The 26,400-nt window shown below is 40.3% G+C and overlaps 1 protein-coding gene across 3 annotated transcripts in view; it reads right to left on the bottom strand.

Moving 5' to 3' along the window:
• Positions 1-119: 119 nt before the first annotated feature.
• rc3h1b (ring finger and CCCH-type domains 1b) overlaps positions 120-26,400 on the bottom strand; it is a 32,470-nt gene continuing 6,189 nt past the window's right edge. Inside the window, exons 3-20 of one of the 3 annotated variants that reach the window (XM_057856772.1) lie at positions 24,841-24,961; positions 21,241-21,480; positions 20,995-21,170; positions 20,684-20,884; positions 20,433-20,565; positions 20,185-20,303; positions 19,992-20,104; positions 17,550-17,789; positions 16,386-16,600; positions 15,903-16,312; positions 12,886-13,044; positions 12,644-12,799; positions 12,331-12,550; positions 12,107-12,252; positions 11,514-11,732; positions 3,041-3,144; positions 2,847-2,949; positions 120-2,507 (exon numbers count right to left, since the gene is read on the bottom strand). In XM_057856772.1, the coding sequence (XP_057712755.1) occupies positions 2,502-2,507; positions 2,847-2,949; positions 3,041-3,144; positions 11,514-11,732; positions 12,107-12,252; positions 12,331-12,550; positions 12,644-12,799; positions 12,886-13,044; positions 15,903-16,312; positions 16,386-16,600; positions 17,550-17,789; positions 19,992-20,104; positions 20,185-20,303; positions 20,433-20,565; positions 20,684-20,884; positions 20,995-21,170; positions 21,241-21,480; positions 24,841-24,961 (3,081 nt within the window). In that variant the 3' untranslated portion in view covers positions 120-2,501. Of the gene's footprint in view, positions 2,950-3,040; positions 3,145-11,513; positions 11,733-12,106; positions 12,253-12,330; positions 12,551-12,643; positions 12,800-12,885; positions 13,045-15,902; positions 16,313-16,385; positions 16,601-17,549; positions 17,790-19,991; positions 20,105-20,184; positions 20,304-20,432; positions 20,566-20,683; positions 20,885-20,994; positions 21,171-21,240; positions 21,481-24,840; positions 24,962-26,400 lie in introns of all 3 variants that reach the window. The other 2 variants (XM_057856771.1, XM_057856770.1) reach the window with 2 other exon arrangements.

The following is a 26,400-nucleotide window of genomic DNA, read 5'->3' on the forward strand; positions in this document are numbered from 1 at the left end:
CCTGGGGTGTGTAAACTTTATCTACTGTACAACAATTTTGTCCAAAATTGCTTTAAAAATACTTGTTAAAAGTCTGCGTAATTACTAAACTTGTAATAAAGTGAGACCAACATTCCAACAAGAGTTAGCAATCTCATTTAATCTTCTCCCCCTAAACTCAGAATCACTGTAGCACATAAGTTACATTTTGTGTCAAATTTCACAAGGTCACTTTGTTTTCCACCTCACTTCCAGTTTGACCTTTTGCTTGTATCAAACAAACAAACAAAAAAAAGCAGATTGTATTATACAAAAACGCAAACCAATTTTCACACAGTGAATTCTCTTACAAAGTCAAAATGGCGTCGTAATGGCTACATCCACATTGGAGGAAGATAAGTCTAGACATTCCTTAATGGAGTATAATAAACATATAAAAGCCTTTTTTTTCTTTGCTGAAATCAAACCTGTACCTTAATTTAAGAGGATTTTTTTTTTTTGTATTTATTTTTATTTATTTATTTTTTTACAAGGGAGGTAATGATATATATATATTTATAGTTTTAAAAAGCCATTATGAATTTTGTTGCCCACAAAGCCAGGGAATAAAAAGTGAGCCTTAAGCAACAGTGACAGCTCAGTGGTCCAAAAAATATTTGGGAGTTGGGGAGTTAATTGGACGATCTCATTGAGTGGGCAGTAAGCAGAAGTTCCACTGAGAAACATCAATTCAGCATTTCGTGCGCCATCGTCCCAACTAAACGGCGTTTATATTCGTTCAATCAGGAGCAAAAACACCAACAACAACAAAAAAACTGTCGATTGGGACCCACAGGTTGTATAGATTCCATTGCAGGAAGCCCCCCAACCCAAAAAAAAAAAAAAAAACTAGGTCAAAAAAATTTCATTGGAGCAAATTATTTTGGCAATATTGCATGGTTTGAAAAGGGGTGATTAGGAATCCACTTTAGCCAACCATTTGGGCTTAAATACTCAAAAAAATGAAGAATCTGAGGCCAACCTTTAAATCAACTTCCTGAGAACGAGGTAACTTTTTTTTCATCTTTTCATCCATTACAGCACAATTTGAAGGTGAAGGAAATAAAGAGAGCAGGTGGGAACCGAGGGTACATCTTCTACAATACAACACACAAAGCTCCATAAAAGTCATTTTTTTGTTTTTTTTCCCCCACCCAACCCAAAGTTACAGAATTGTTTTGTCTTCTTCGGAAGCATAGTCTTATCTTTGTTTGAACACAAAAGATTTAAGTGAACACACTTCAAATGCGCACAGAAAGTCCTTCGTCTGGGAAAGGATAAAGTCTGTGTTGGCAACCAGTGGACAGAAAAATAAGTCAAAACCAAAACAAACAAACAAACAAAAAAAATTCTTGCTGATTCTAAAGTAGAGATCATTTAATATAAATGCTGAGCGAGTAGAATAACAGGTGGCACGTTAATAGTGCTTTAGTATATTAATGTATGTATACATACTCGTATAAGTGAGCTGTGTACCTAAACGATAAATGGAGCCGTTGCGGGCGAGACGGGGATGGGATTTATTTTTAAAAGAAAAAAAAAATGGACACAAAAGATCCAGATGGACACAAAAATAATTTGCGCCCACCTCAAACCGCGGGCTCCGTGTTGAGAGTCGGCAGTAAACGGAACACGAAGCGCGAGACGAGCCTTGTGGTGATGGTGACAGTGCTGCTTTGATTTGTGTAGTGAATGTGACTGTTGTGGGACACCTAGCGATGAGGAGCGCAAGCAAACAACCTGCCCCCCCAAAAACCGCAACAATGCATTGACGAAAAACAAAAAAGACGAAAAAAAGGGGGAGGCAACTTCATAGAAGTTATGCGAGCACGTGACGAGATAATCCCAATGGGGAGGCTTTTTGCGATTGGCCAGACGAGAAGCTCTGAGGAGGGAAAGGCTCATCAAAGTTTGACCCTGATGCAGGATGCGGCAGGCCTGAGGACGTGCATTCAGCTATTTTTTTTTCTTTTTCTTTTTTGGAGTAATACAATAATGTGACCTCGGTAAAGAAGCAGCACATTCCCTTATCAAGAAAGTTGCAATCTTTAAAACAGAATGCTTCAATTAAATATTTAATATACTGCTGTTAAGTATGCAGAAAAAAGACATAGCACGAGTCCATCCTAAAAATGCATTCATTAAAAAAAAATAATAAATAAATCATGCTTCTCGTGGCAGTCAGGTGGCGTGCTTTCCCTTCCCAGACCATCTTGATCTGTGCAACCACTGTTTTTTGTTTTTGTTTTACGATTCTGGGGGGCGAGAGCCGACTTGCTGTTGTCTCCTCCATGCGTGTGCGTGACGCGATGTTCCTGAGCATGCAATGTGATAGGTCTGTAGCCTCGGCAACCGTGTTTTGGGTTTTTGCACACCCTGTGACAAGAATCTTGAGTGTGGTGGGGGGCAGAGGACAATTGAATCCCTTTTGATTGCCACTGTCACCATCAACACCCTGTTCCTCTTCCTGAATGTGAGCCTTGTTAAGTCTAGAATTCAAAAGGGGAAGGGGGGAAGAGAAGGAACGACAAAAACACAAAGAAATGTTATCATATGCCCTGGTTTCCAGGCAAGGAAAGTCATAAAAAAAAAAAAAAAAGCTCATTCACAGAACAAAAAAGAAAAAAACAAAAAGATTCATATCACGGCAGATACTGCTCATCTTCTAAATAGAACATGTGTGTGTGTGTGCATGCCTGTGCATGCTTTTTTAACATAGCCTTTTCAGTGTGTGTGTAGGTATGTCTGTATGTGTGCATGTCAGTGAGTACTGCTTATGAGCAGGAATGGACAACGCCGTTCTTCTGAATTTCTGAGCCGGTGCCGACCGGGTCAGAACAGAGGCTCAACGTCGACGTCTTGTTTGTCAGCGAAATCATGGATGCGCCCACTGGACCTTCTTGCAGACTGCTGGAGCCATTAGATACGTCACTGCAGGGAACACCATCCAAAACACACACAAAAAAAAGTCAGTGGAAAGGACACGGATGTGAAAATACACAATTGCGTTGGTTTGACTCACCTGAGAGCGAGGGAGATTTCTTCCAGTTGGGTCTTGTGCTCAGGTTGTCCATTTTCAGCCGATTTCAGCTTGTACTGCTGGACCTCATGGGCTACTTGCTTCTCCTGGGTTTGGAAATACTGTGTGAGTGGTTTTCAAATGAACTAATTGGCTGCCATTGACGCCGAAAAGACTTGCATTACAGGCAGCGGATGAACCATTGTTGTTTTCTTCAACGACGACGATTAGGAGTGTGCCATTTTAGGCTCCCCACAATTCGATTCGATTACGATTCAGCGTGCTACAATTTGATTATTGAACGATGATCACGGTATTGACGATGATCATGATTATCGATGCATTGTACTAGGGTTGTTCCGATCACGTTTTTTTGCTCCCGATCCGATCCCGATCGTTTTAGTTTGAGTATCTGCTGATCCCGATATTTCCCGATCCGATTGCTTTTTTTTGTGCTCCCGATTCAATTCCAATCATTCCCGATAATTTTTCCCGATCATATACATTTTGGCAATGCATTAAGAAAAAAATGAATAAAACTCGGACGAATATATACATTCAACATACAGTACATAAGTACTGTATTTGTTTATTATGACAATAAATCCTCAAGATGGCATTTACATTATTAACATTCTTTCTGTGAGAGGGATCCACGGATAGAAAGACTTGTAATTCTTAAAGGATAAATGTGACTTTGTATATTGTGACTAAATATTGCCATCTAGTGGATTTTTATGAGCTTTCAGTATATGATACTGCGGCCATTTAACTTCTGCCCAAATGCATGATGGGAAGTTCAACCATGACTGTGCGTAATGGTACCAATTGATATATCTTTTCAGCGTTGGGAAATAAAGTAGGGTGTTAAGAAAAAGATCAACTACTCCCTTTCTTCCCCACATTGCTTCACACGATATTTCTAATCGTTGAGAGAGGGATTGTAAGGCTTTAGCCTATTAAAAAAAGGCTTCAAAGCTGCAAAAATTCTCTCTACTCATTTTACGTTGCCTTTTAGCTCTATATAAACGTATTACGGTGCGCATCCGTTAATTGCGTTATATATTATAATGTTTGAATGCGAGACATTTTGTTTGTAACGTTAAATACAATTAGAAAACTTACTTTAAAAAAAAAAATATATATATATATATATATATATATATCAGGGGTCGCGTTAACCGAATATTTTCCGTCGTTGACCGTTTTTTTAAAACGGTGACGGAAAAAACTGAAGTCCATCCGTCATTTTGACAGGTTGCAATTCACACCCCAGACCACAGGGTGGCGAGTGAGCATATTAATTAGCTATTGTCTCTTTTTTGATGCATGACGCCGTTGGCCTTACTCGGAAAAATGTCAAGGCAACTGAGTGTTTGCCTGGCACGGCCAGACTGTTCTCCCTGTATTTTTCAAACACTGAGAGAAAAGTCTGGGACGCAGCCTCTCGAGTAGCTACAAAATCAATCGACAAATCAGATTTGTTTATTTGCGTGACGTGTTCTTCACGAGCAACGTCACTCTTGCGCGCCGAAAGTCGTCTCTACAACAACACGGATGGCGGGAGAGCCGAGAATATGTTCCAATCCACGGTAAATTCAGTTTTAAATGAGCTAAAACACATTGACAACAGTCTGTCTCGCGCTAGCCATGTTGAATAAACTCTGTTCTCCTCGTATGTTTACTTCCGCGCGCAAGTCCCCCGTCCTGCCCTCGTCGCTTTGCTAACGGCACGTCTGCCCGTCGCTGATTGGTGCACTCCACTGTCTGTTTGCCTCTAGTTAAGCTTGTTCGGACGGAATATTAATTAAAAATGAATGAAAACTAAATACTATTGAATATGTCATTGTTATCATTTTAAAAATGTAAGTGACGGGTAAAAATAGATTATGACCGGATTTTTATGACACTGTCAGTCAAAATGACAGACAACGAAAAAGTGTAGCGCAACCTCTGATATATATATATGTACATATATATATTAAAAAAGGCATGTCCGATATTTTTTTGCCGATTCCGATACTTTGAAAATGACGTGATCCCGATCGATCGGGACATCTTTACATCGTACATTCCTAATTAATAAAGTGGCCAAAAAATGTATGTCCATTATTTATTTAAAAATCCTAATGATTCAACAGGAATGATGGAAACATGCCCATACAACAAAAAGGTGCCCTTAAACTGCTTTAAAAAAAAAAAAAAAAAACAAACAAAGTGAGAAAACAATAACCACTTTAAAGGCAGTACTTATTTCTTAACATGCCCATACAACACACAGCTGTCCTTGAGATGCTCTTTTTCACAAGAAGGTGCAAAAACATTACCCGTTTTAAAGGCAGTACTTATTTCTCTCAACAAACAATAAAATTTACACTGGTGGAATGAATTCCACATTTTCTGGAAACAGTGTCTTTAGAATTAAGACTTCTTTTAACCAATATAGTTTGTTTTCACAGATTTCTGCACTATTTTACATGTTTGTAGTGTTACCGTTGTACTTAATCCTCGTTTTAAACGTTCTGCATCTGGAGTAATTTTTGTACACCACCAAACAAGGCACAAATGGACAGGGAAATACAGGTTAGCGAATTCGCTAATTAGCATAGCGCTCAGCGCTAACTAGTAACATCTCAAAAACAACAATAAAGTCTAAACAGTACAAGAGGGTTCATGTACTCACCTCTGATAGACTGACACGCAAAACACTAGGGACTTTTTCCAATTAACACGACTTGAACCTACAGCTAGACAACTGCATGACAAGGAGCAACAAACTCTTCCCCTCTCGCTCTAAAAAATAACTTGCGCACAGAAGCGCGCCCGCCGGTTCCCTGCCTGTCTCATACACAAATTTATTTTAGAGTTGTTTGAAAAGGAGTAAATCTCTGGTGTCCAGACGGCAGACGTGTCTTGAATTTCATTACGCTACTAGCGGCTGTCACAGCTGTTAAGAAAAATCATCGTTTTTGAACATTTATGAATCGTATTTGAATCTTCACGTGTCGAATCGCGATGCATCAAATAATCGATTTTTTGGCACACCCTTAATGACTATATAAAGATATTTTATAGGCGAAAAAAAATCATAACTATGACAAGCTAAAAACGTGTCTTGGGAGAGTACAACAAAAAGGAACGCCTGTTTTCGCCTGACGAGACGACGACAAAAATGCAACCGTTTCTGTCATGTTCACAATGCGTTTTTTTTATTATGTGGTTTATTAAATTCTTATTATACGTGTAATACGTCAGCCGGCATTGTTTCGGTCTTGTCACTCATGTGACATGTGTTGCACCATTCTCCCCTCATCGTCAACGGTGTTGGGATGTGCTTCTAGCTAGGCTGCTGGGCCAGGCTTTGTCTTAAAACACATGGTTAGATTTGTTTTCTTATCTTGGCAAGAGAGAATAGGCAATGATTCTTTAGCCTTTAAAAGGTCTGTGCTGAGTGAACATCACACACTAAATGTAACTTGCGGCATTAGCATAGCATTTGCGTTCGCATTAGCATTTAGTAGCAGTGTGCCAATACATCGATTATTAGATTCATTGGGATTCGACACGTGACGATTCAATTACGATTCATAAATGTTCAAAAACGATGATTTTCCCCAATAACTTAATGACAGCCAGTGCTAGCGGAACGAAATTCAAGACACGTCTGCCGCCAGGACACCTTAAGGGACACACATGGTAAGGATGGCTGCAGCGGAAGTTACTGAGCGAGAGATTTACTCCTGTACAAAAGACTCAAAAATAAATTTGTGTATGAGAGGCAAGAACGGGGCAGTCGCGCTTTGGGTCCTCTTCTGTTCGCAAGTTATTTTTTTAGAGCGAGAGGGGAAGAGGGATCGATAGTTCACTGCTGCTTTCCTTTCAGTTGTCCAGTAGGAGGTTCAGGTGTTAATTGAAAAATGTCCCTAGTGTGTTGCTAAGTCCCGTGTGTGTCTGTAAGAGGTAAGTCCACAAATCCTCATGTACTGTTTAATCTTTCTTATTGTTGTTTTGAGATGTTACTAGTTAGCCCCAAGCGCAATGCTAATTAGTGAATTCGCTAACCTGTATTCCCATGTCCATTTGTGCGTTGTTTGGTGGTGTACAAAAGTTTCTCCATACGCAGAACGTGTAAAATCAGGTTTAAGTAAAACGGTAACACTGCAAACATGCGAAATAGTACAGAAATCTGAAAACAAAGTACATTGGTTAAAAGAAGTCTTATTTCTAAAGGCACTTTGTTTGTTTCCAGAAAATGTGGAATTCATTCCACCAGTGTAAATTTTATAGTAATGTTGAGGAATAAGTACAGCCTTTGAAACAGCTAATGTTTTTTTTCACCTTCTTGTGAAAAAGAGCAGCTTAAGGTCAGCTTTGTGTTGTATAGGCATGTTTCCATTGTTACTGCTGGATTACTAGGTGATTGGAAATAAAAGGTAAGGGACATTTTGGCAGTTTTGACAGTTTGGCTGCTTTAATTAATGAGTAAGGCAAATATAACATAAATAAATATAAATAAACGAATCTGATTGGACGGTTGATTTTGTTCTTGCTCGAGAGGCTGTTAATGGGCTGGGTCCCAGACTATTCTCATAGTGTTTGAAAAATACAGGGAGAACAGTCTGGCCGTGCCAGGCAATCGAAAATGGTGATCATCGTTAATACCGTAAAGATCGATCAATAATCAAATCGTAGCAACCTGAATCATAATCGAATCATGGGGTGCCTTAGATGGCACACCCTTAGCATTAAGCATGGCGCGCGTCGTCTTAAGAGTCTCGGGGGGGTTGTTGTTTTTTTTTTTTTTACATATAATGATTTTTTAAAAATGTTTTCCTGCTGAATGTGTATTGTCAACATGAAGTTGGCGTTGCCATGTAAACACTACAATATGTGCTCGTCAATGTTCATTCGAAATTGTTGGAAACACTTACTAAAACTTTTGAATTTTACAGCGTTTACATGAACATTATGTGTGAGGTAAACTATGTGCACACGGAAGCGCAAAAGTGCATGAAACTTCCCATTTGCCGATGTACGTATTCCCATTGTGTAGGTGGCAGCACCACCAAAACTGTCAATTCCTGCATGTAACCCTTCCCTTCTGTGGTTTCCTTTCATCCTGGTCAAATAACACACCGAAGCGCATCAGGCAGAGTAATTTTGTGTGGACTGACGAGGAGGTACAGCTGTTGCTTAATGAAACTATAAGCTACAAAGCAAGACAGGCTTTAGAAAATGTTCATACACTGTTGGACAGTCCGCGTGCACTGACGTCATCAGTATCTTCACCCTGTTCACTGACAAATATATTGGACCATTATCACCACCTACTGTTCCGGAGTACGGAAATCAGTTGTCCCGCAAAACGCACTTTTGCGCTGTCAACTGTTTACACAACAGGACGAACCGTTTTAAAGGTTTCCTCTCTGGAAGATGTTTTCAATTTTTTGCGTTTTCAGTCCCCATACACGCCATCGCCGTTTAAACGGTAGGGCTCTCTGGAAAAGTTTTTGCGTTGCCACCCCAAATGCCGTTGTCGTGTAAACGGCCCCCCAAGACTAAAATATTTTCTATGAGATCAAGACGAAAATTAAGACGAATCCGAATGAATGTTTGTTCGCTGTCTTATACTCCTGGTTCAAACGGGTTGGACATCTACTGGTGATGAATTTAAATTCACAAAAGGATGAAAAGAGCCATAGTTGGAGGTCTATCATCGTCAAAGGCACAGAAAGAGTTAAGGGGTTGTCATTGGTCATACAAAAGATGATTTTCTGCGGTATTTGAAAGTAATACGTATCCTTTGGCTACATAATTGAAACCCGACTAGTATTTCACCTTTATGTTTGGGAACAGGGACGCGCACTCATATTTAGTCTGCCTGCAAGATGATCCCTGTCCTTTGTTAAAACAGAAAAGTCACCTGACCCAAACTTTCAATCAGGTTGCTGGGAACAATTTGAAGCGCAACTGCAGCACGCGGGAAGTTCTGTCTTTTGGCCATCTATAAATTGTGTAGTGCATCCACACGTTGATTCCTCGTTTTTCCATGGTTAACGAGGACCAGAACCCGCCGCAGTAAGTGAAAAACCGCGAAGTAGCGCAGCTCCCTGCCATTTTTTTTGTCTGTGTTTGTATATGTATTTAATCAGATTTAGCATTGGAAGCAGATACATATAAGACTTTTTTCCCTTTTTCCTCAAATTAAAAAACTTTTTTATTTAATGGTTTTCAGCACTTAAACAATTATGATAAGTTTTAAACATGTTACTGTCCCACCGAATTATTTTAAAACAAGTATAAAACAGAAAAATGCTTGTCTTTATTATATGCTTCATTGACTAAGTCTACTCAAATCCGCTCGAGCTGCTCACTTACACACAATGAGTTGCCACAGCAACTGTTTAACAAGTTAAACGATAATTGACGTATTCGGCGCTTTAAAGTTTCGGCTTCGAACCATCTCTGACAAGATCAAACCTCAACATCTGTCAATCATCGTTAACTTTAATAAGCAACTCCAGTGCACTGCTGCCTGACCAAGAAAAGTGGCAGGAGGCAGAGTGAAGGCCAAATTATACCGGACGCATCTGCGGTACGGATCCGCCAAGCTCCGTGTTGACTGCGTGGTCTCCAGTACGTCAAAAACAGGACAAAACATACCGGCTGCCCACAACTGAAGTCCGGCAGCTCAATCCAGTCGAGAGCATTAAAGACAACGATAAACACACATCTGTACTCAACAGAGAAGCAAAGGGAGAGGTGGACTTATTTGACTGAACATTTTTTCCCCATTTTTTTTTTTTTTTTTTTGCGTTTACCATGGGTTTGTGACCCCCCCGACAACGTCAACAACCCGTTATCGACTATTTAATTACTGTTTTAAATTACATAACTTAGATTCCTTTTTAAACTTTGTGACTTTCCACCTCCATAACGAATCATTCATCGTCCATGTTCGCTGCCGTTTAAACCGTAAATAAGCACCTGGCCTGTTGACTGCAGGCCTGGTTCCGCCTATTTTGACGAATGCGGCTCCAGCAAAAATAGAAAACGGCCCAAACCGTCCGGCGGGTTCTGGCACGTCGGAGATGGTCTGCAGTCAATCCGTAGTGCATACGTGGCCGGTATAATTTGAACAATATGATAGAATGGAAACTGATTGGCTCCGCTGCTATATCTTGGCGAATCCGTACCGCAGACGCGCCCGGTGTAATTTGGCCTTGATTGTGATTGATACGTGATTGGATCGGGACAGCTCAACTGCATTTTTTTTAATTGAAAGGAATCCGCCATGTTTGAAGCGCAAAGTAGCGAGGGATCACTCTACTGTAACGACTATGTTGTCAAAAAACAATTTCCCCTGATTAAAATTGCAAATCGGATTCCAAAAAACTAGTGACACGGTACATATTGTAATAACAACCGAATGCAGTTATTTGTTTTAGCCATTATGTAGAAGTGTCACATTTAAATATTTTATTTGAAAAGGAACATGTAATGTATAACAGATCAACAGTTTAAACTATGAAAATGTATCTTTTTAAGCGAAAAATGCATTGATTTTAAATTCCATGGTGTCAAGAAAAGGTTGATGTGCAAGCTGTTCGTGCCAAAGGTACTCAGACAACCCCATACCATGACAGATGCAGGCTTCTGAACTGAGCGCTGTAACTTGGGTTGTCATCTTCTTTAGTCCGGATGACATGGTGTCCCAGTTTTTCATCAAGAACGCTCTACAAACACTGACCAGTTGGCCAGAGAAAATGCCTGCGCTTTAAAAGTCCTGTTTAGAATTTTTTTTTCTTTGCACACAGTTTTAGCTGGCAACGGCAGATGGCACAGCGAATTTTGTATTCGCCAACAATGAGTTGCTTGAAGGACTGCTGAACCCATTCTGTGATTTCCTTAACAGTTGCATTCCTGTTCGTGGTGCCGTATCCAAAATAACGGGAATCCAGTATGGTCTTTCTAATAACTTCAGTCATGAAGCAAATTTCTGATATTGCTCCACTATCTTCCGTTGCAACGATGAGAAAATTGGTGATCTTTTCCCTATCTTGGCTTCTGAGACTTTATATCCAATCATGTTGCTAATGGACCTAATTTGTGGTAATTGGTCTTTCGGCTATTTGTTATATGTGGAATTGACTTTTCCAGCCTCTAATTGCTACCTGCCCAACCATGAAATTTAAAATCAAGATATTTTTCCCTTAAAATGTTTCCTCAGTTTAAACGTTTCAGCTGTCATCTACTGTATGTTCCATTTTTAACAAAATAATGAAATTTAGCAATTCTACTTCATTGAATTCAGTTTTTATTACAACTTGTAGTGTTCCAACTTGTTTGGAATCCAGTTTGTATTTTAAAGAACTTGTTTCTTGATTTCAGCCTGTAATGTATAAAGTTGGGCGCCAGTGTTCTAATTTAACCGTGTCATTTGAAATTGTCGAATCATAGTCTAAAACATCCTCACCATTGCCATTTCTCGAGTGCGCTTTCCAATCTCTCTCTCCACCTGGTGGAGCTCCAGGCTTAGCTGTTCACTGGAGACAGCTGTAGAACTCGCCCCCCCTGTTGGCCACTTTGGGGGCTGCTGCGAATGAGAGGCGACAGCCTGGACTTGGCTGCTGGTCACCGGTGTGCCGGCCAAGGCACTGGCTTCTCTCTGCAGCAGTAGTGGGTTACTGGCAGACTGTGAACACAATGCCAGTTTCATTCTTCAAAACATGATTAAGAACAAACATGGAAGAAAAAGCCAAACACAAAATTTGGAAGGTATTTGCATTGCTTTTCCTTATAATTACAACAATAAATTGAATAGGAAATCAGTGCTGGTCAAATCAGAAAATCCCATGTACACTCTGCCGGTCATTCAGAGACAGTAGACCAAGACCTTCAATATGTGGTCTTAACGAATAGACTGCCAGTAAGAAATGTAGTTAAACAGCACAATTCGACTTATTCAGTGGCATTCAGGCATGCCGCTCAGAGAGAGGTTAGTTTAAAACACACAAAGCCAAAGACATCCTAAGAAAAAAAAAAAAAAAAAAAACTTAAAGCGTGTACCTCCATGTTTTGCATTTGCGTCTGTTGGTTGATCTGCTGGTTGACCTGCTGTAACTCAATTTTTAGCTGTTCTCTATCCTGGGCTGTCTGGTGGGAGGGATATGATGTTCCGCCCCATCCAGCATGACTTCCATACGTGTACTCTGCTGGAATGGGAGCCATAAGTCAAACTGGGAATGGCAGAAACAAATTGTGATAACTTAAGAATATTTCATTTTTTGTACCGGTTATGTTCATGTGTTTAGCGTTCGGGTTCTGGGGGCTGGACACCATAGTCTGGACGGGTCCGGTCTGGTAGCCAGTCTTAGAGGTACGTGAAATTGCGCCAAACCGTGAAACGGTAGGCTGAGGACCGAAAGGAATAATTGGGTCATCGTCCTTCACTTCTGCCCCCCTCCTAGGAGCCTCCAAAGATGGCTCCCTCAGAACCTTGGCATCAACATTCTGTTCGGGAACATTAAAATGGAGAACGAAATTTCATCCAAAATTGAAAGAACAAACTGCTTTATTTTCATTATATTTGTTGTTTAAACTCACCATCATGTCCATGGCACCTGAAACCATAACATCTTTGGGTTTGGCATCTTTGGTGCCAATGTAGGAGCTAATCGTATCACACAACCAAGGGGAGTACTGGCCAGCGTAGTCTGGCTCTCTGCACTTCCCGATGCTCTTGGAGCCCTCATCTCCATACTGCAGACATACAAATAAAACACATTGTGCTACTGATCAACACACAAACACATCTGGGAAAGATGGGGAATCCAATTAATGCTGACCTCAGAAGGGTAGTCGCTTGGAAATGGATGAGATGGAGTCGGAGAGGCTGCAAATGGTGGAGGGGAGATGACTTTCCTTTCTTCGAGCTGAGAGAGGATCTCCTGGCGACGGCGGTGTAGATAGTCTAGACTCGGCTGGGACCCGGCGTATGACGGCCCCTAGAACATGGAACAAAGATGAACGCTTTCAGTGCCATTGGCGATGATAGACAACCAATCAGGTGGCTCTTTTAATCCTTCTGCAGTGAGGTTTGTCATTAGAAGACATCTGATCCAGTTGAACTGGAGAGGCTGGCAACAAATGAACATATTTTTCATTCGCTGCCAGCTCAAACGGATCAGATGTGTTGCCGTCAATGGCAGCCAATAAGTTAAGTAACTGAGCTGCTTGGAATGCTGGACGACATACACTGAAAGTCATGTGATCGGGTAAAACTCCTAGGAGAACCTAGAGACCGTGTTGTGGCGTCTGTGTACATTAGGCATGTGCCGGTATGACATTTTGACAGTACGATAACCTTGAGGAAAAATACCGCAGTTTTAAGGTATCACGGTATTGCAATTATTGCTCCAAAATCTGTTATTTTGAGATGTATGGATTTTTTTAAAAAAATGTTTTGTTTGTGTTTTCAGAACATATCTGCAAATTGGAACAAGAATATAATGTTAAAATAAAAAAATAAATATATATTTTAAATAAAATTAAATCCAAAAGAACTTATAGACTACCCACAGCCACAGCTCAGGTTACTCAAGATTAGAGCAAGAACAAAAATAATTGCTATAAAAAAGTAAAAACACTTCTAAATAAAATTAAAATACATCCACTGTACGACTTTTTTTTTGTTTGAGGGGGCAAAAAGCTCAAGTGAAGTGTCGCCATTTTCAGCCACTGTGTAAACTAGTCTACATCTCATGCCTTTGTGTTAAAAAGACAGAATTCATAAGTTATTAAGTTAAAAATGTATAGGTCCCCGTAGTTAAAATACAGTATAAATATTGTTGTGTAAAGGTTTCATCTAAAAAAACATTGGGAGTGAGACCTCTACTTGTCCAGCAAACGTGCATTTGGATTTAGAGCAAGATCATCTGTCGCAATTAGCAATCTTTGATGTTATCCCTTTTCCTTCATTCAAGCTTGTTTCTCAGTGACCGTGAGATTTATAACCTCAACGAAGTTGCTCTCGCAGCTAAGACTAGGCTAACATTCGTCTTTTAAGTTTTTAATTAGTTTGTATTTTGAATTTGAAAGGAAAATGTGTTTTGTTTTGGCGAACTTTTTCATGGTGTTCATGGATCTGACTTCCTCACATTCTGCTGTTTGTGTTAATGAAGTTACTCACACGTGTAAAAATACTATTGTACAACGTTTTAAATGTATCTGTTGCTTATTTCAGTTACCATGATTTGAGACTAGGGCTGCAGCTATCGAATATTTTAGTAATCGAGTAATCGACTGAAACTTCTATCGGTTAATCGAGTAATCGGATAAAACTTTTTTTTTTTAGGTAAAGAGAAATTATTAATATAGATGAGAAAACAAGAAATTTCATCTAATATTGAACCATTTCCAGTCAATCAATGACTTTATTTTCGATGTACATTGTTGAAAACAGCCAACAATTGCGTCTCAAATGTGACAAAAAAAAAAAAAAGACTAATTCACTGCTTTCACTCAAAAAACTTTTAGATCTTATAAAAAATATATATATTTCTTACCTAGAAATGTAATTACGCTTGATAACACGCATCACTTAAAAATTAGGTGTTTTTCCCACGTGTTTCAATTGAATTTCCACTTGTGTCAAGCTATAAATTCTATTTAAGTTATTCTAAACTGTAAGTCATAATAGGATTTTGAGTTTTTGCAATGTTCAAAATAAATGTTGTGCTGTATTGGAGCACATTAGGCAACAGTGCTACTTGGTGTTTTATCCAGCAATGATTACTGAGCTCAAATTGACAGTTACCATTACTAAGTTTTTATTTTACACCCTATTCACTCTACAGCACTGTTTTCACAGATTAAATAAAGCCTGTTTGTAAGAGTTAGCCACGCATCGACAGTAGTCATAATGAATAGAAACCTGGCCTTCCGCAGGGATAACGTTACGTTAGCGAGTGACAGTAACGTTAATCTTATTTATGAGCGCTGAGAAGTGTACTGCTTTAAGATGGCGGCTGTTTTATTAACGCCGCAGAGTCGGTCATTTCGCATCTAGTTCTACAATATCTATGATATCTATGACACGCATATAGACGCTACCTGCTACCACGTAGCAACATGAGGGCGTAGTTTTTAGCAACGTCGGCGCAGTTTGTAACAGCTGTCGGCTGCAGTAAGGTTTTTTTTTTTTTTATTACTTCTTCCTCTACGCACGTGACGTCAGCGCGTTGTCCCACGTTAAAAGTAGTCCGGGCAAAACGTGATGCTTAGAGCTGGCAAAATTAAAAGATACCTCGAGGTGAATAAAATTACTCGGATCAGTTCTTAAACTCGAGTTACTCGAGTTGCTCGAGTATTCGTTTCAGCTCTATTTGAGACGTCCATAAATTCAAGAAAAGTATGCCTTGTGTTTAGAGTGTTTCTTTTTTGGTTCGCTGGCTGTATAGCTGAATAGCGTCACTGACTCACAAAGCAACAACCGGAGAGGGAGAAGTGAGCGCTAACGCTCCAAGACACTTCTGTCTTCATTTTTGGGAAACCTATAATAGCGAATACCGTACTACGGTATGACGGAAAATTTTAGTAGTTTTGAAACCGTGACATTTTCATACCACGGTAAACCTTGAAACCGGTAACGGGCACATGCCTAGTGTACATGCTTGTGCCTTTATGAGGTGGGGCCTGGTTGGATGACATGTGCATATCTGTGTGTGAGCAGAGGCCAACAGCAGCTCCTGCATGAGTATTTTAATGTTCTCACAGATTTCCACAAACAGTCGCTATAGAGTGAATGAGCCAGGGATATAAGCTGTTGAACGGTAATAACGTCAAATCGCTCAAAAAGGCTCACCCTGACATAAGTTCGCATCGGCTGTGATTGGGCTCCTGGTGGGTAGTAACCTTCTGGTGGGTATCGATCCCGAACACTGGGCTCCGGGTGGTAGAGCGAATTAGCCTGTCCTGCTGATTGTGGAGGAACATCCAATGGCGTGGAGCTTATCCTGACGAGACCATCCCTCTGAGATGGATAAGGTTGCGGGGGAGGCGGTGGTCCAGTGTAGGCACCGTGCCGTCCGCGATCATAGTGTGAGGGGTGAGGATACGAAAAGGGGGGACCGGAGTGGGGGGTTTGGTAGGGACGCTCAGGTGGGCCGTAACCAGGGTACGGATCGTGGTAAGGAGGTCCAGACTCACTCGGGGGTGGAGGGTTACGCATGTAATCCCTAGAAACATACTGTGGTGGCTGCTGGTAGGGGTACCCTAAAACGTTGGGAGAGAAAAGTCAATGTTCTGATGCTACACAGGTGTTTATTAGTGTTTGGCTAAATCATACCTGGTTGGTATTGCGAGGGCTCATACTGGGAAGCAGACGGTGGGGGGCGCGTGTCTGAGTAGAACATCTCAGGAAGCTGCTGCTGGGAGTACACGGGCGAACCTCGGGCGACGACAGGCATTTGCTTCACTCCAGAGAGGTGGTCAGGAGGGAGCCGTGGGTGAACCATGGCGTGAGGTGGAAGAGGCATACCAGTCTTGGGCACGGGGTCCAGGCTAAGGAATAAATGAAAGTATTCACCAAAAGTACATTAATGGGTCAACAAATGTAAGTATTACAAATACAAGGGAAAACTGCCCGGTGACTTACACCCTAACAGCAGTTAATTTTAGTACAAATTTATATAAGGCATAATAAAAAGGAAAAGAGGAAAATATTTGCCTAATTGTAATATGGTGTAACTCCTTAATATTTCTTTTGAACAAATATCAGAAAATCAAAGTAAAAACAAATTTCCCCTTGTCAGGATACGGTGTATACATAACAAAAAAGCAACCAAAAAAAAAAAAACCTAAAGCATTAACTTACGTATAGCCTTCAGATGGGCATTAAATGGCCACAATCGGGGGGGGGGGGATCTCATAGGTAAAAATATAATCGAAATGAACAGAAATGACATCAATCCTTCCAGCAGTCCCTAAAAACTAATTTTGTAATGTTTGTTTTTAATAGGACAGATCACTTTGGAAAATTGTACTTTATGAAAACACGATGTAAAGAACAAAGTTTGTATTGTGCAGCATTAAATCTTTACAGCTGATTTTGGTGTGTGTGACTTGACCAGTGCGAGGAAGTTTTAATGCAATCATGGACACATAAATGAAGAGTTTCACAACTACTTTAAGTCATTCAGTATTTTCCCCAAAGAATATATACTTTGAAGTAATACCGCTTATTTGTCCAACACTTGTGATAACGTCATGTGTCTCTTGGCACTCCAGAAGTTTTAAAAATACCAAGATTTTAATGTACATCATGAAATTTTTACACCATGAAACCCAGTGCAACTGACAAAGCGAAACGTCTACTCGTGTGGCTAATGTGTCAGCCCTCCAAGTTCAAATTGATTGGACCTCTATAATACCCAAGTGGGAGCAGTTAAATATGCCATCTTACTCCTCTGCACATGAATTCATACTTTAGGTTGACAAATTCTCAACTCACAGATCAGGTGGGGATCCTGGGGCACTTGAAGTCCCTCCGTCCATCTTGAGGGGCTTCCTCAGGAGCTCATATGGAACAGTGTCAGCACCACGTGCAATTAGTTGAGGCAAGGAGGGTGGGATTGTTCCGTTGGTGAGAGGTGAAGGCTTTCGAGCCACGGCCACGTCGAGGGGAAGGCCCTCTTCTGGCCCCCCTGAACCAGGGAGGCGAGCTGCCAGGCGCTTATTCATTTTTCGATACCTATTGAATACAATACAAGGGAAGACATTTGAACACCAGTGTTTCAATCTGAAAAAGCAAGCAATAAAATACAAACACAATATAGGTAGTCCCCAGGTTTTGACGTAGCCGACTTGCGTGATATGGACTTTACGTCACCGGAGTTTCATCTGCCATTTTGTCTCGTTTTCTTTATGGTCGTGTAAACGGTTTCTTTATTGGCCCGAATATAGACCCTACCCACCGACGTCACAAAACCACGTGCTCGCTGTATGGTTCCGCCCACTTGTCCGTCATTTTGTCTCTGTATTAGCATTGGTTTCAATTGATCGAGGAATTTAAAATGCATTTCATGGAAGACCCGGTGCTTTCTGATGCCGTAAACTCACTGGATGTGTTGCATAAAAGGCGTTATGTGGAAAAGCTTCGTTCTATACGGTCGCCAGATCCATATTTGATGCCCAAATCGATGTTTTTCGACCCACTGTCTTCGCCCTGTCTGCCTGACATCTGCTACGCTGATATTTACAATTATCTTGTCCACACAAAATCAGCCTATTCTCACGAAAATTTGAAAAACTTCAAGAGCTTGGAGGCTTATAAATACTTCGTTGCTGGTTGGGTGAAACAGGTCCTCGTCCGCGAAAATTCGGCAGGAATCTATCTTGTGCTTGGAAAGGTGAGTTACGAAATTTTCAATTCAAAATCTTTTGTTATTGCTAACATCCACTGTCAAGTCTAATGTATTTCATGTCGTTTGTCAATGGAGTTAAGGCTTTTAATGTTTATATGGTTTAGCGATAGCACTCTCACTACATACATACGTGTATGTTGTCGGCGATTAGCCTAGCAATGATCTTAATTGTGGTTATTTGTCAGCCCAAAACCCTCTAAGTATATCTTAAATGCATCTTACCGGATATAAAATGACTACTACATAGTCTGTGGTGATTTTTTTGGTGCCCAGTTTTCACGTCGAATTGAAGCCGTCCATTTCGCTCTCCTCTTTGGATCCCTCGGAATACGGTAAAACTTCCAAGTCTCTCCTTCCATCTTCTCTGTTAGTGCAACCAACAGCCACACACGCCTTCACCATTTTGATTATTAATGTTAAGGAGCAGAAAAACACGCCGTAAATAGGAGGAATGTACGTAGCCGTAACAGGTTAACACTATGTTTTGACGGACAATTGGGCGGTACCATTCAGGAGAGCGGAGTTGTGACGTCACGTGGGTAGGGTCTATAAGACGGCCCTGATTATAAGGCGACCCCCTCTTTTTCAAGACTCAAGTTTGAAACAAGACTTTTTGAACACCAAATTAATTTTCATACAGAAAATAATTTCAGCACATCTGAAACAATGATTCTAACAATATATTTGAGAGAAAAAGCATGTTGTTTTGCCTCATTCCAAATCATAATATCTGAACATTTAAATATGTAAACTAAAGTGCAATCACATTCGTAAATGAATGGCTTCTGGTTTTTTAAATGTAAATAAACCAATCTATTGTGATAAAACAACAAAATTGCAATAACTCCATTAACCATCAAAGTGAAGTCTAACTAACTGTAGACTTGAAACAAATCTGAATAGGGAAAAACACTGCAATAAAATAATGCAAACTGGTTAAACTTGATCTTTCATGACAGAACATCACTTCAATGATATCTGGCGCCATCTAGCGCCGTGAATGGGGAGAGTAGCTGAGATATGTCATAACAGAACATCGCTTCAATGATATCCGGCGTCATCTAGCGTCGTGAATGGGTATAATGTCTAGACCGCGAATATAAGACGACCCCCTCTTTTTCAGTCTTATTTCAATGCAAAAAACACCGTCTTATATTGGGCTAATACGGTAATATGACCGTTCTGCCCTTTGGCGAAACGTGCATTTGATTATAATGTTGACTTTTGTTTTGTGATGTATGCTTTTATTTTGGCGCTGGAACGTAGAACAGGTATTACTTAACGCACACATGCTCCCACAAAGTCACGCAGCAGAGTGAGGGGAAAGATTACAGCTTACCTCACTGTCTAGTTAGGACGGAACAATGGCATATAAAACATGTTTTGGATAGTTATTTTGAGATTTAGGTGGTATTTAGGAGTACTTAAAGGGTTAATTCAGACATGCGCGGAAATTTTGATTACATCACCAGCGTAGGAACGAAACTTCTAAACCCGGGGACTACCTGTATTCATTGAGACAAACTGACTTCTCCAGTTCTTCCTGAGAGTGAGCAAAGGTGCAGCTCGCTCCACGAGGACAGCCTCCCTTCAGTTTCATGTCGCGACACATATACGTCTTGTACTTGCTGTGCTGGGGAGGCTAATCAGAGTTGTCACATTTATTGATTTAATTAGATGGAAATACAATGAATCTATTGCCAAGCAGTCATTGGAGACTACCTGTTGAGGGTCAGCTCCCTTCTTGCTGTGATTCTGGATGAAGTCTACTAAACCGTGTACGACTGTCTTCACAGCCACTAGGCCCTTCTCCAGTTGGTCCCATGTGGGAGGGGGAGCATCTGGGGGTGAAATGAGCAAAGTGGAAAATACGTTTCAATATTGCAATTTCAAACCTGAAAAGCTCTTAAGAATTCAGCTTCAAGTCTTTGTATTGCGATATAGATGGAACACTTTCTTTTTGCTCTTACCGGGGCTGGGATCAATGTTGGCGAGCAGTTCAAGGTGAGGCCGCAGTCTGTTGAGGTTAGCCGGGTCGCCAGTCCTCTGCAGGGCAATTGTGAGTTCTTGAACACTCTGAGCAAAAGATGCTGGAGTCTGGAGCTATGTAGGTCACAGAGAAACAGCGTCAACGCCCCGGTGATTTTCCACTTGGTGAGCTGCCTTATCAAATACACTTTGACAATCATGTTGGACTGAAGTACACCACAAGCAAACACACCTTATCGATGATAGACTGCATGTGTGACTTGTGCGACTGATCCCCATATAACAGAGAAGACCACTGGTCGGGCGCGATGCGCAAGCCACCCTCCATGGCAATTTGAACAATCTGAGAGTCGTGCTCGCGCCGCAGAGCCTCGTAAGTACGGAACTCTTCCTTCAGTTGCATGAGGGATGAATCTTCGTCACGTTTTGTCACCTAACCGGCAAAGATCACATACATTTTGTTAAGTGTCCCATTGTAAAGCATAATCTTATTGAAACAACGTCACATGGCATTAGAGGGTGTTTTTTCCCCCCCTTGCGTACTTTGAAGCAGGAGGCCCTGTAGAGGAGCTGTACTACGTGTCCTATGCTTGTCTTGGAGGCCTGCGGGAAGCGAGGTTCAAGCCTCTGCACAACAAAGAGCACCAACACCTTCCTGGAAAGAGCTGACCCATCCTCCAATGCGAGTAGGACCAGTTTCAGGGCTTCTTCTTGCATTGCTAAATAAAATAATAAAAAATCAGGATTGACTGAAAACAACTTTAATGAGCGGTTTGGTGGGATATCTACCTGGGCCAAGAAACTGACACCCTCGCGCACGGACAGCAGCCCATAGGTTGGACGACAACTGTTGGGGGTTCTGGTGCTGCAAAATGAGCTCCGTGACTGTACGCTCACCCAAAGAGCGGGCTGCCCTCATGGCCCGTACGCGTCCTTCTTCCTCCACTAGCTGGCAGTGGACTAGTGTGACCAGTTTCCTCTGCATGGGTCGACTCAGCATGCTTTGGGCTGTACTGCTCAGACCAACCCCTGGTGACAGGTGAGGCCAATACTTAAATTAGTAGTTTACCAAAAACTGTACAGTGTCGTACAGTGAACCTCTAGCATTTAATAGTTCATTTTTCACTTCCCTCCCCCCAGCTAATTGTTGAAAATCTCACCTATCCACAAACCCTTCAATAACACTCCGAGATGTCACCTTCCTAAGATTATTTGCAAGCCTTTTACTTTGGAGTGTACCAATTCAAAATAAGTTTCAGCTCATGGCTTACTTGCAGGGGTCGACAACCCCAACTGTTGAAAGATCCATACTGGACACAAAAAAAAAAAAAAAAAAAAAAACACAAAACAAAAATACGTCTGGAGCCGCTAAAAATTAAAAGGCTTATATGAGCCTTATAATGACCACAACAAATGCTGTATGTATCTATATTAGCTATATAAGCCTACTATCAAAATGACTAAGTTGGCTACAAATACATAATGAGCCTTCATGATTAAATGTTTATTTTCCCAGCAATGCATCCTATCGAGACATGACTACTACGATGCCACCTCAGGTTTAACTTCATTACAATATTATAGTGCTGCAACGATTAATCAATTAACTCGAGTATTTAGAACATTAGAATAAAATATTCGAATTGAATTTTGTTGCTTCAAGTATACGTTTAATTAAAGTGGTGTTGTAATGGTTTGTTTGAAAGTGTTTGCATTTAGTTTTATTGATTAGGGTGGATAAACTGCCCTCTGGTCTGTCTCATTTCACATGGCTGAATGCTGCTTCTCCCTGTTAAGACCAATGTAAGTTTTTGTTTGAGCTAATGTTTTTAATTCATTCGTAATTTAGTTTGTAAATATATTTAGCCGTTTTTTGTGGGAATATGTGTCTGAACCATTTGTTAGAGCATTGTAAAAAACAAAAAAAAACATTTTATAGCATCTAAGCTAGCGGAATTTGGCTATGTAAGATAGCCAATTGTTCGTTTGTTGTACATAGATCCTCATTTATTTATTTACTTTTCCCCATTTGAGGCTCAGCTCAGGTATTTTAAATTTTCATGTTCCTTATCCGATTACTCGATTATTCGAACTAACTAGTTCATCCATTTATCGACTACTAAAATATTCGATAGCTGCAGCCCTACATTATTAATGACTCAGAATCCAAATTAAAACAAAAAATATATTTGCCTCACCTATCTTTTTCCATTTTCAAACATTTTTGAAAAAGCTCCAGGGAGCCACTAGGGCAGTACTAAAGAGCCGCGGGTTGCTGACCCCTAGTTGAGGTTGTGATGATTAGTGCTGCAACAGTTAATGAAGGTAATTAAAACCTGCTATGGGTGAAATATTTAACTCACGAGACGATGCACCTCAATATGACGAGGTCATGATACGATATAAAAAAAATGTTTTAGAAAAAAACCAGCAACTATGCACATGTGAATGCAGTACAGACTACAGTATACAGCGACCGCAAAACGCAATGGCGATCACCTGTCATCACACATTTTGCGGATTTCACGCAATGGAAGAATGTTATCTAGAGCTATTGAAATTACATTCCAAAAAAATAAACGTTCAAAGCCAAACACTGTGAGAAAGCCATTTCTAAACTGAAATGACTAATTATCCTTAAAACACTTGTTACTGACTATAAGAACATTTATATCATTTTCATCAACAAATGGCCATATGATTCTCAATACTAGAGCCACAGAGCAAATGAACCATAGAGTAAATGAACCACCCTAATTTCCCTCAGAAGAGAATCTCTGCTGCCAACACTGTTATCGTCAAAACATGCCTCATGCCCATCAGCATGCATTGCAGCGCTACTGATGTAACAATCAAAGTTAATGTTTTCTGCTGATCATTTCTTCAGTTATTGTTCAAGTTGTTTCATTGATTGCTAGTTATATTACTTGTTTGTGATTATATAAAAACTGAAGTTTTCTGAAACCCTGAGTTTGAATGATCTTTGATTTAATGACTTGCTCTTGTCATTACTCCTAAACCGGGCGGAAGTCGTTCTTCTACTCACACATTTTAGCAGGAATTGATTTTGATTTTGATTGACTTTATGGGCCCAGTAAAATTGCTAGTGGCTACCGTAATTTTCAGACTATAGGGCACACCTGATTATAAGCCGCCACCCACGAAGTTTGATATGAAATCGGCATTTGTTCATAGATTTGCCGCACTGGACTATAAGCCGCAGCTGTCCTCACTGTAGTAAGGAGTATTTACACTAAAAGATATTAACTCTTTATTTGACAGCGGACTGTCATAAGACCAAAAGAACCACCATGAAGATTTGAGCCAAATGGCTGCAAAGCTTCATTGCTTCAAGAAGCTTCATTTGGCCATCACTGCTCCCTTGGGGGAGAGTCAACCTCTGATGCCACCTGCTGTCAACACTGTTGTAGTCCAACATGCCTCCTAGCATGCAATGCAGCGCTACAGATGTCAATCAAAATTCATGTTCTGTGTTTATTATTTCTTCAGTTACTTTTCCTGTTGTTTCAAGAATCGCTAACTCTGGTATTCTGTAATACTTTATTTGACAGTAGCACCATAAAACTGTCATAAGACAATCATAATTATGACATGAAACTGCCATGATCATTAATGAATGCTATGACAAATGTCATTTTGTGTGATCCGGCAAATTATCTCAATTTTGAATAAATGTAAAAGATCTGAGCTGGACATAAATGGAATTAAGTGACATATGTTATCTTTTCCTCAAATGTGCATTTTAATTGAACGGAATATGTTTGTTATTTCTGAGTGTGGAGGGAGCAACAGCTGTCACAGCCATGACACTTTTAAACAGTCAGGTTTTACAAGATCATAAAAGACAACATTTTTTTATTTTTTTCAGTCATTAAAAAAGCAGATGGCCAAATAAGGACTTGATGAAAAGTTGTACCACAGCATGCCAATGAAATGCTATCAGATGTCAGGGCCGCCTGGAACTGCGCGTGGAACTGTTACTTTACTGACAAGCCGTCAACTTTGTTTTGGCATTACATAATCATTAAACGTTAGTAGCTGTGCTACAGAGGAATAACCGCATACCATCTGGATGACTTGTCCGTAATTATCACAACTCAAATCCATGATGTCAACATCTGCCCAAAAAAGCAGCAGGCTGATTTGTCAATAAAGATGTAAAATTCCCTCATCACATGTTCGAATTACTGTGACTAAGCATGACTCAGACCCAACCACATTGCTAAAGACACAACATGGGAACTGTACTGTATCTTCTGATAGCATACTGCAGGCCCAGAATAAATCTTCCCAAGTTACATGACAGTAGCAGGGACTGGAAACGGTCATAATAGAAGAACAAGTCCATAATGTGTGCGTGTGAGTTACCTCGTGTGTTGCTAAGGGGTTTCAGGTAGAGGGCCAGCTCCTCCACACACTGCCTCGCCTCCTCATAATGTTGCAAGTCCTCAGGACTGCTAATCAAGGCAACTGGCTGAGCCTTAGGAACCTGCACACAACGTGAGGCAATGGAAAAAAGGTCAAGATCAAGCTTTCAATGAAATAGTGTCATTGCCACAAAAAATAATACATCGAGTTTGCAAATGGGATACAAAGAGAGGAACAGAGACGGTTTGATTCTAGACAGCATGATTGTGTATTTTCCTCAGTGGTCAGTCTGCCATGCACATCATTTGAAAATGGACGTAATCACATGAAAGTAGTGTACATGCTAAACAAACATGAATTGCACAGATGAGTAGCCTTTCACTTGGCTTTGTGTTCAGTGTAACTGGTCATCCTTAGTTTAAGGAAAAAGCTGCTCAAATCATTGAAAGCTCATGACTGTCACAAGATAGCCTCTTAACTTCCATCAGCAATTCCACCGTTAACAAATACCATAGAAATATCAAAGAAGCATGTCTATTTTCAGCTCATCCTTTACAACAGTGGCATTTTCAACTCAAGGACCAAACTAGAACGCACTAAAAATATCACACACACTACCTAATCAAAATATCCATCCATCAGGCTTATGGGCATGATTGGGGTGTGATAACTGAATTTATTTGGTTTTATATTGTTTGCTGCACAATTTTTGACACTGTAAACCCACCGGTCTTTTCTCGTCCCTCACCGTAGTTACAGTGAAGCCAAGTGCTACATATGTATCATCATATTACCTGGTTTCAGCTTTCGGGGTACTTTGTCTTATCCCCCCCCCCCCCCCCCCCCGATCGGCGGTAAATATTTTTTCATGTTTTCTGTTTATATCTCCTGCCATACATGATGCTGTATGTGTGCATGGTTGGTGTATAAAAGCATTACACATAAAATACTCCCCTATTGTCTGTCTATCGTTCGATGACACACACACACACAAAAAAAAACTGTAATTTCATTTTGATTTTACACTGATGTACAGATGAGACTTTTGTTCCGGGGTTAGCTTAAAAAATCAAAAGTGATAACTACTGCATCTTCACTACATGGAGGATTTTTGTGATGACACTCATCTGAATAAGTAGGTCTGTAAACATCTTGTGATAATGGAACTCATGTTCCATCAGTGCAAATAATTTCCCACAGACAAACTATTCATCATACCACACCCAGTTATAAAATTATGACTTATTTCACTAAACAAACAGTCAGAAAATACTTCAATCAAAAAAGAACGGCACCTCAAAATTCCTTAACAAGGCATTCATAAACTGTTGATTGAATCTATGAGGACATTCATTCATTCATTCATTTTCCAAATTTTGATTTTTTTTCACATTTCTCTGCTGATGTCAAATGTCCGTTGATGGAAAATTTGCAATTGAGTTGACAAAGAGCACCCTCTGATTGTTGAAAGAAAATCTACAGCAGCACGGAACCACCCATAAACATTTTGTCATGGAGCACAAAGCCTTCCAGCTCTTCAAAGTGCAAATAACAGTCTGA

Source organism: Corythoichthys intestinalis, chromosome 14, assembly GCF_030265065.1.
Source record: "Corythoichthys intestinalis isolate RoL2023-P3 chromosome 14, ASM3026506v1, whole genome shotgun sequence".
NCBI lineage: Eukaryota > Metazoa > Chordata > Actinopteri > Syngnathiformes > Syngnathidae > Corythoichthys > Corythoichthys intestinalis.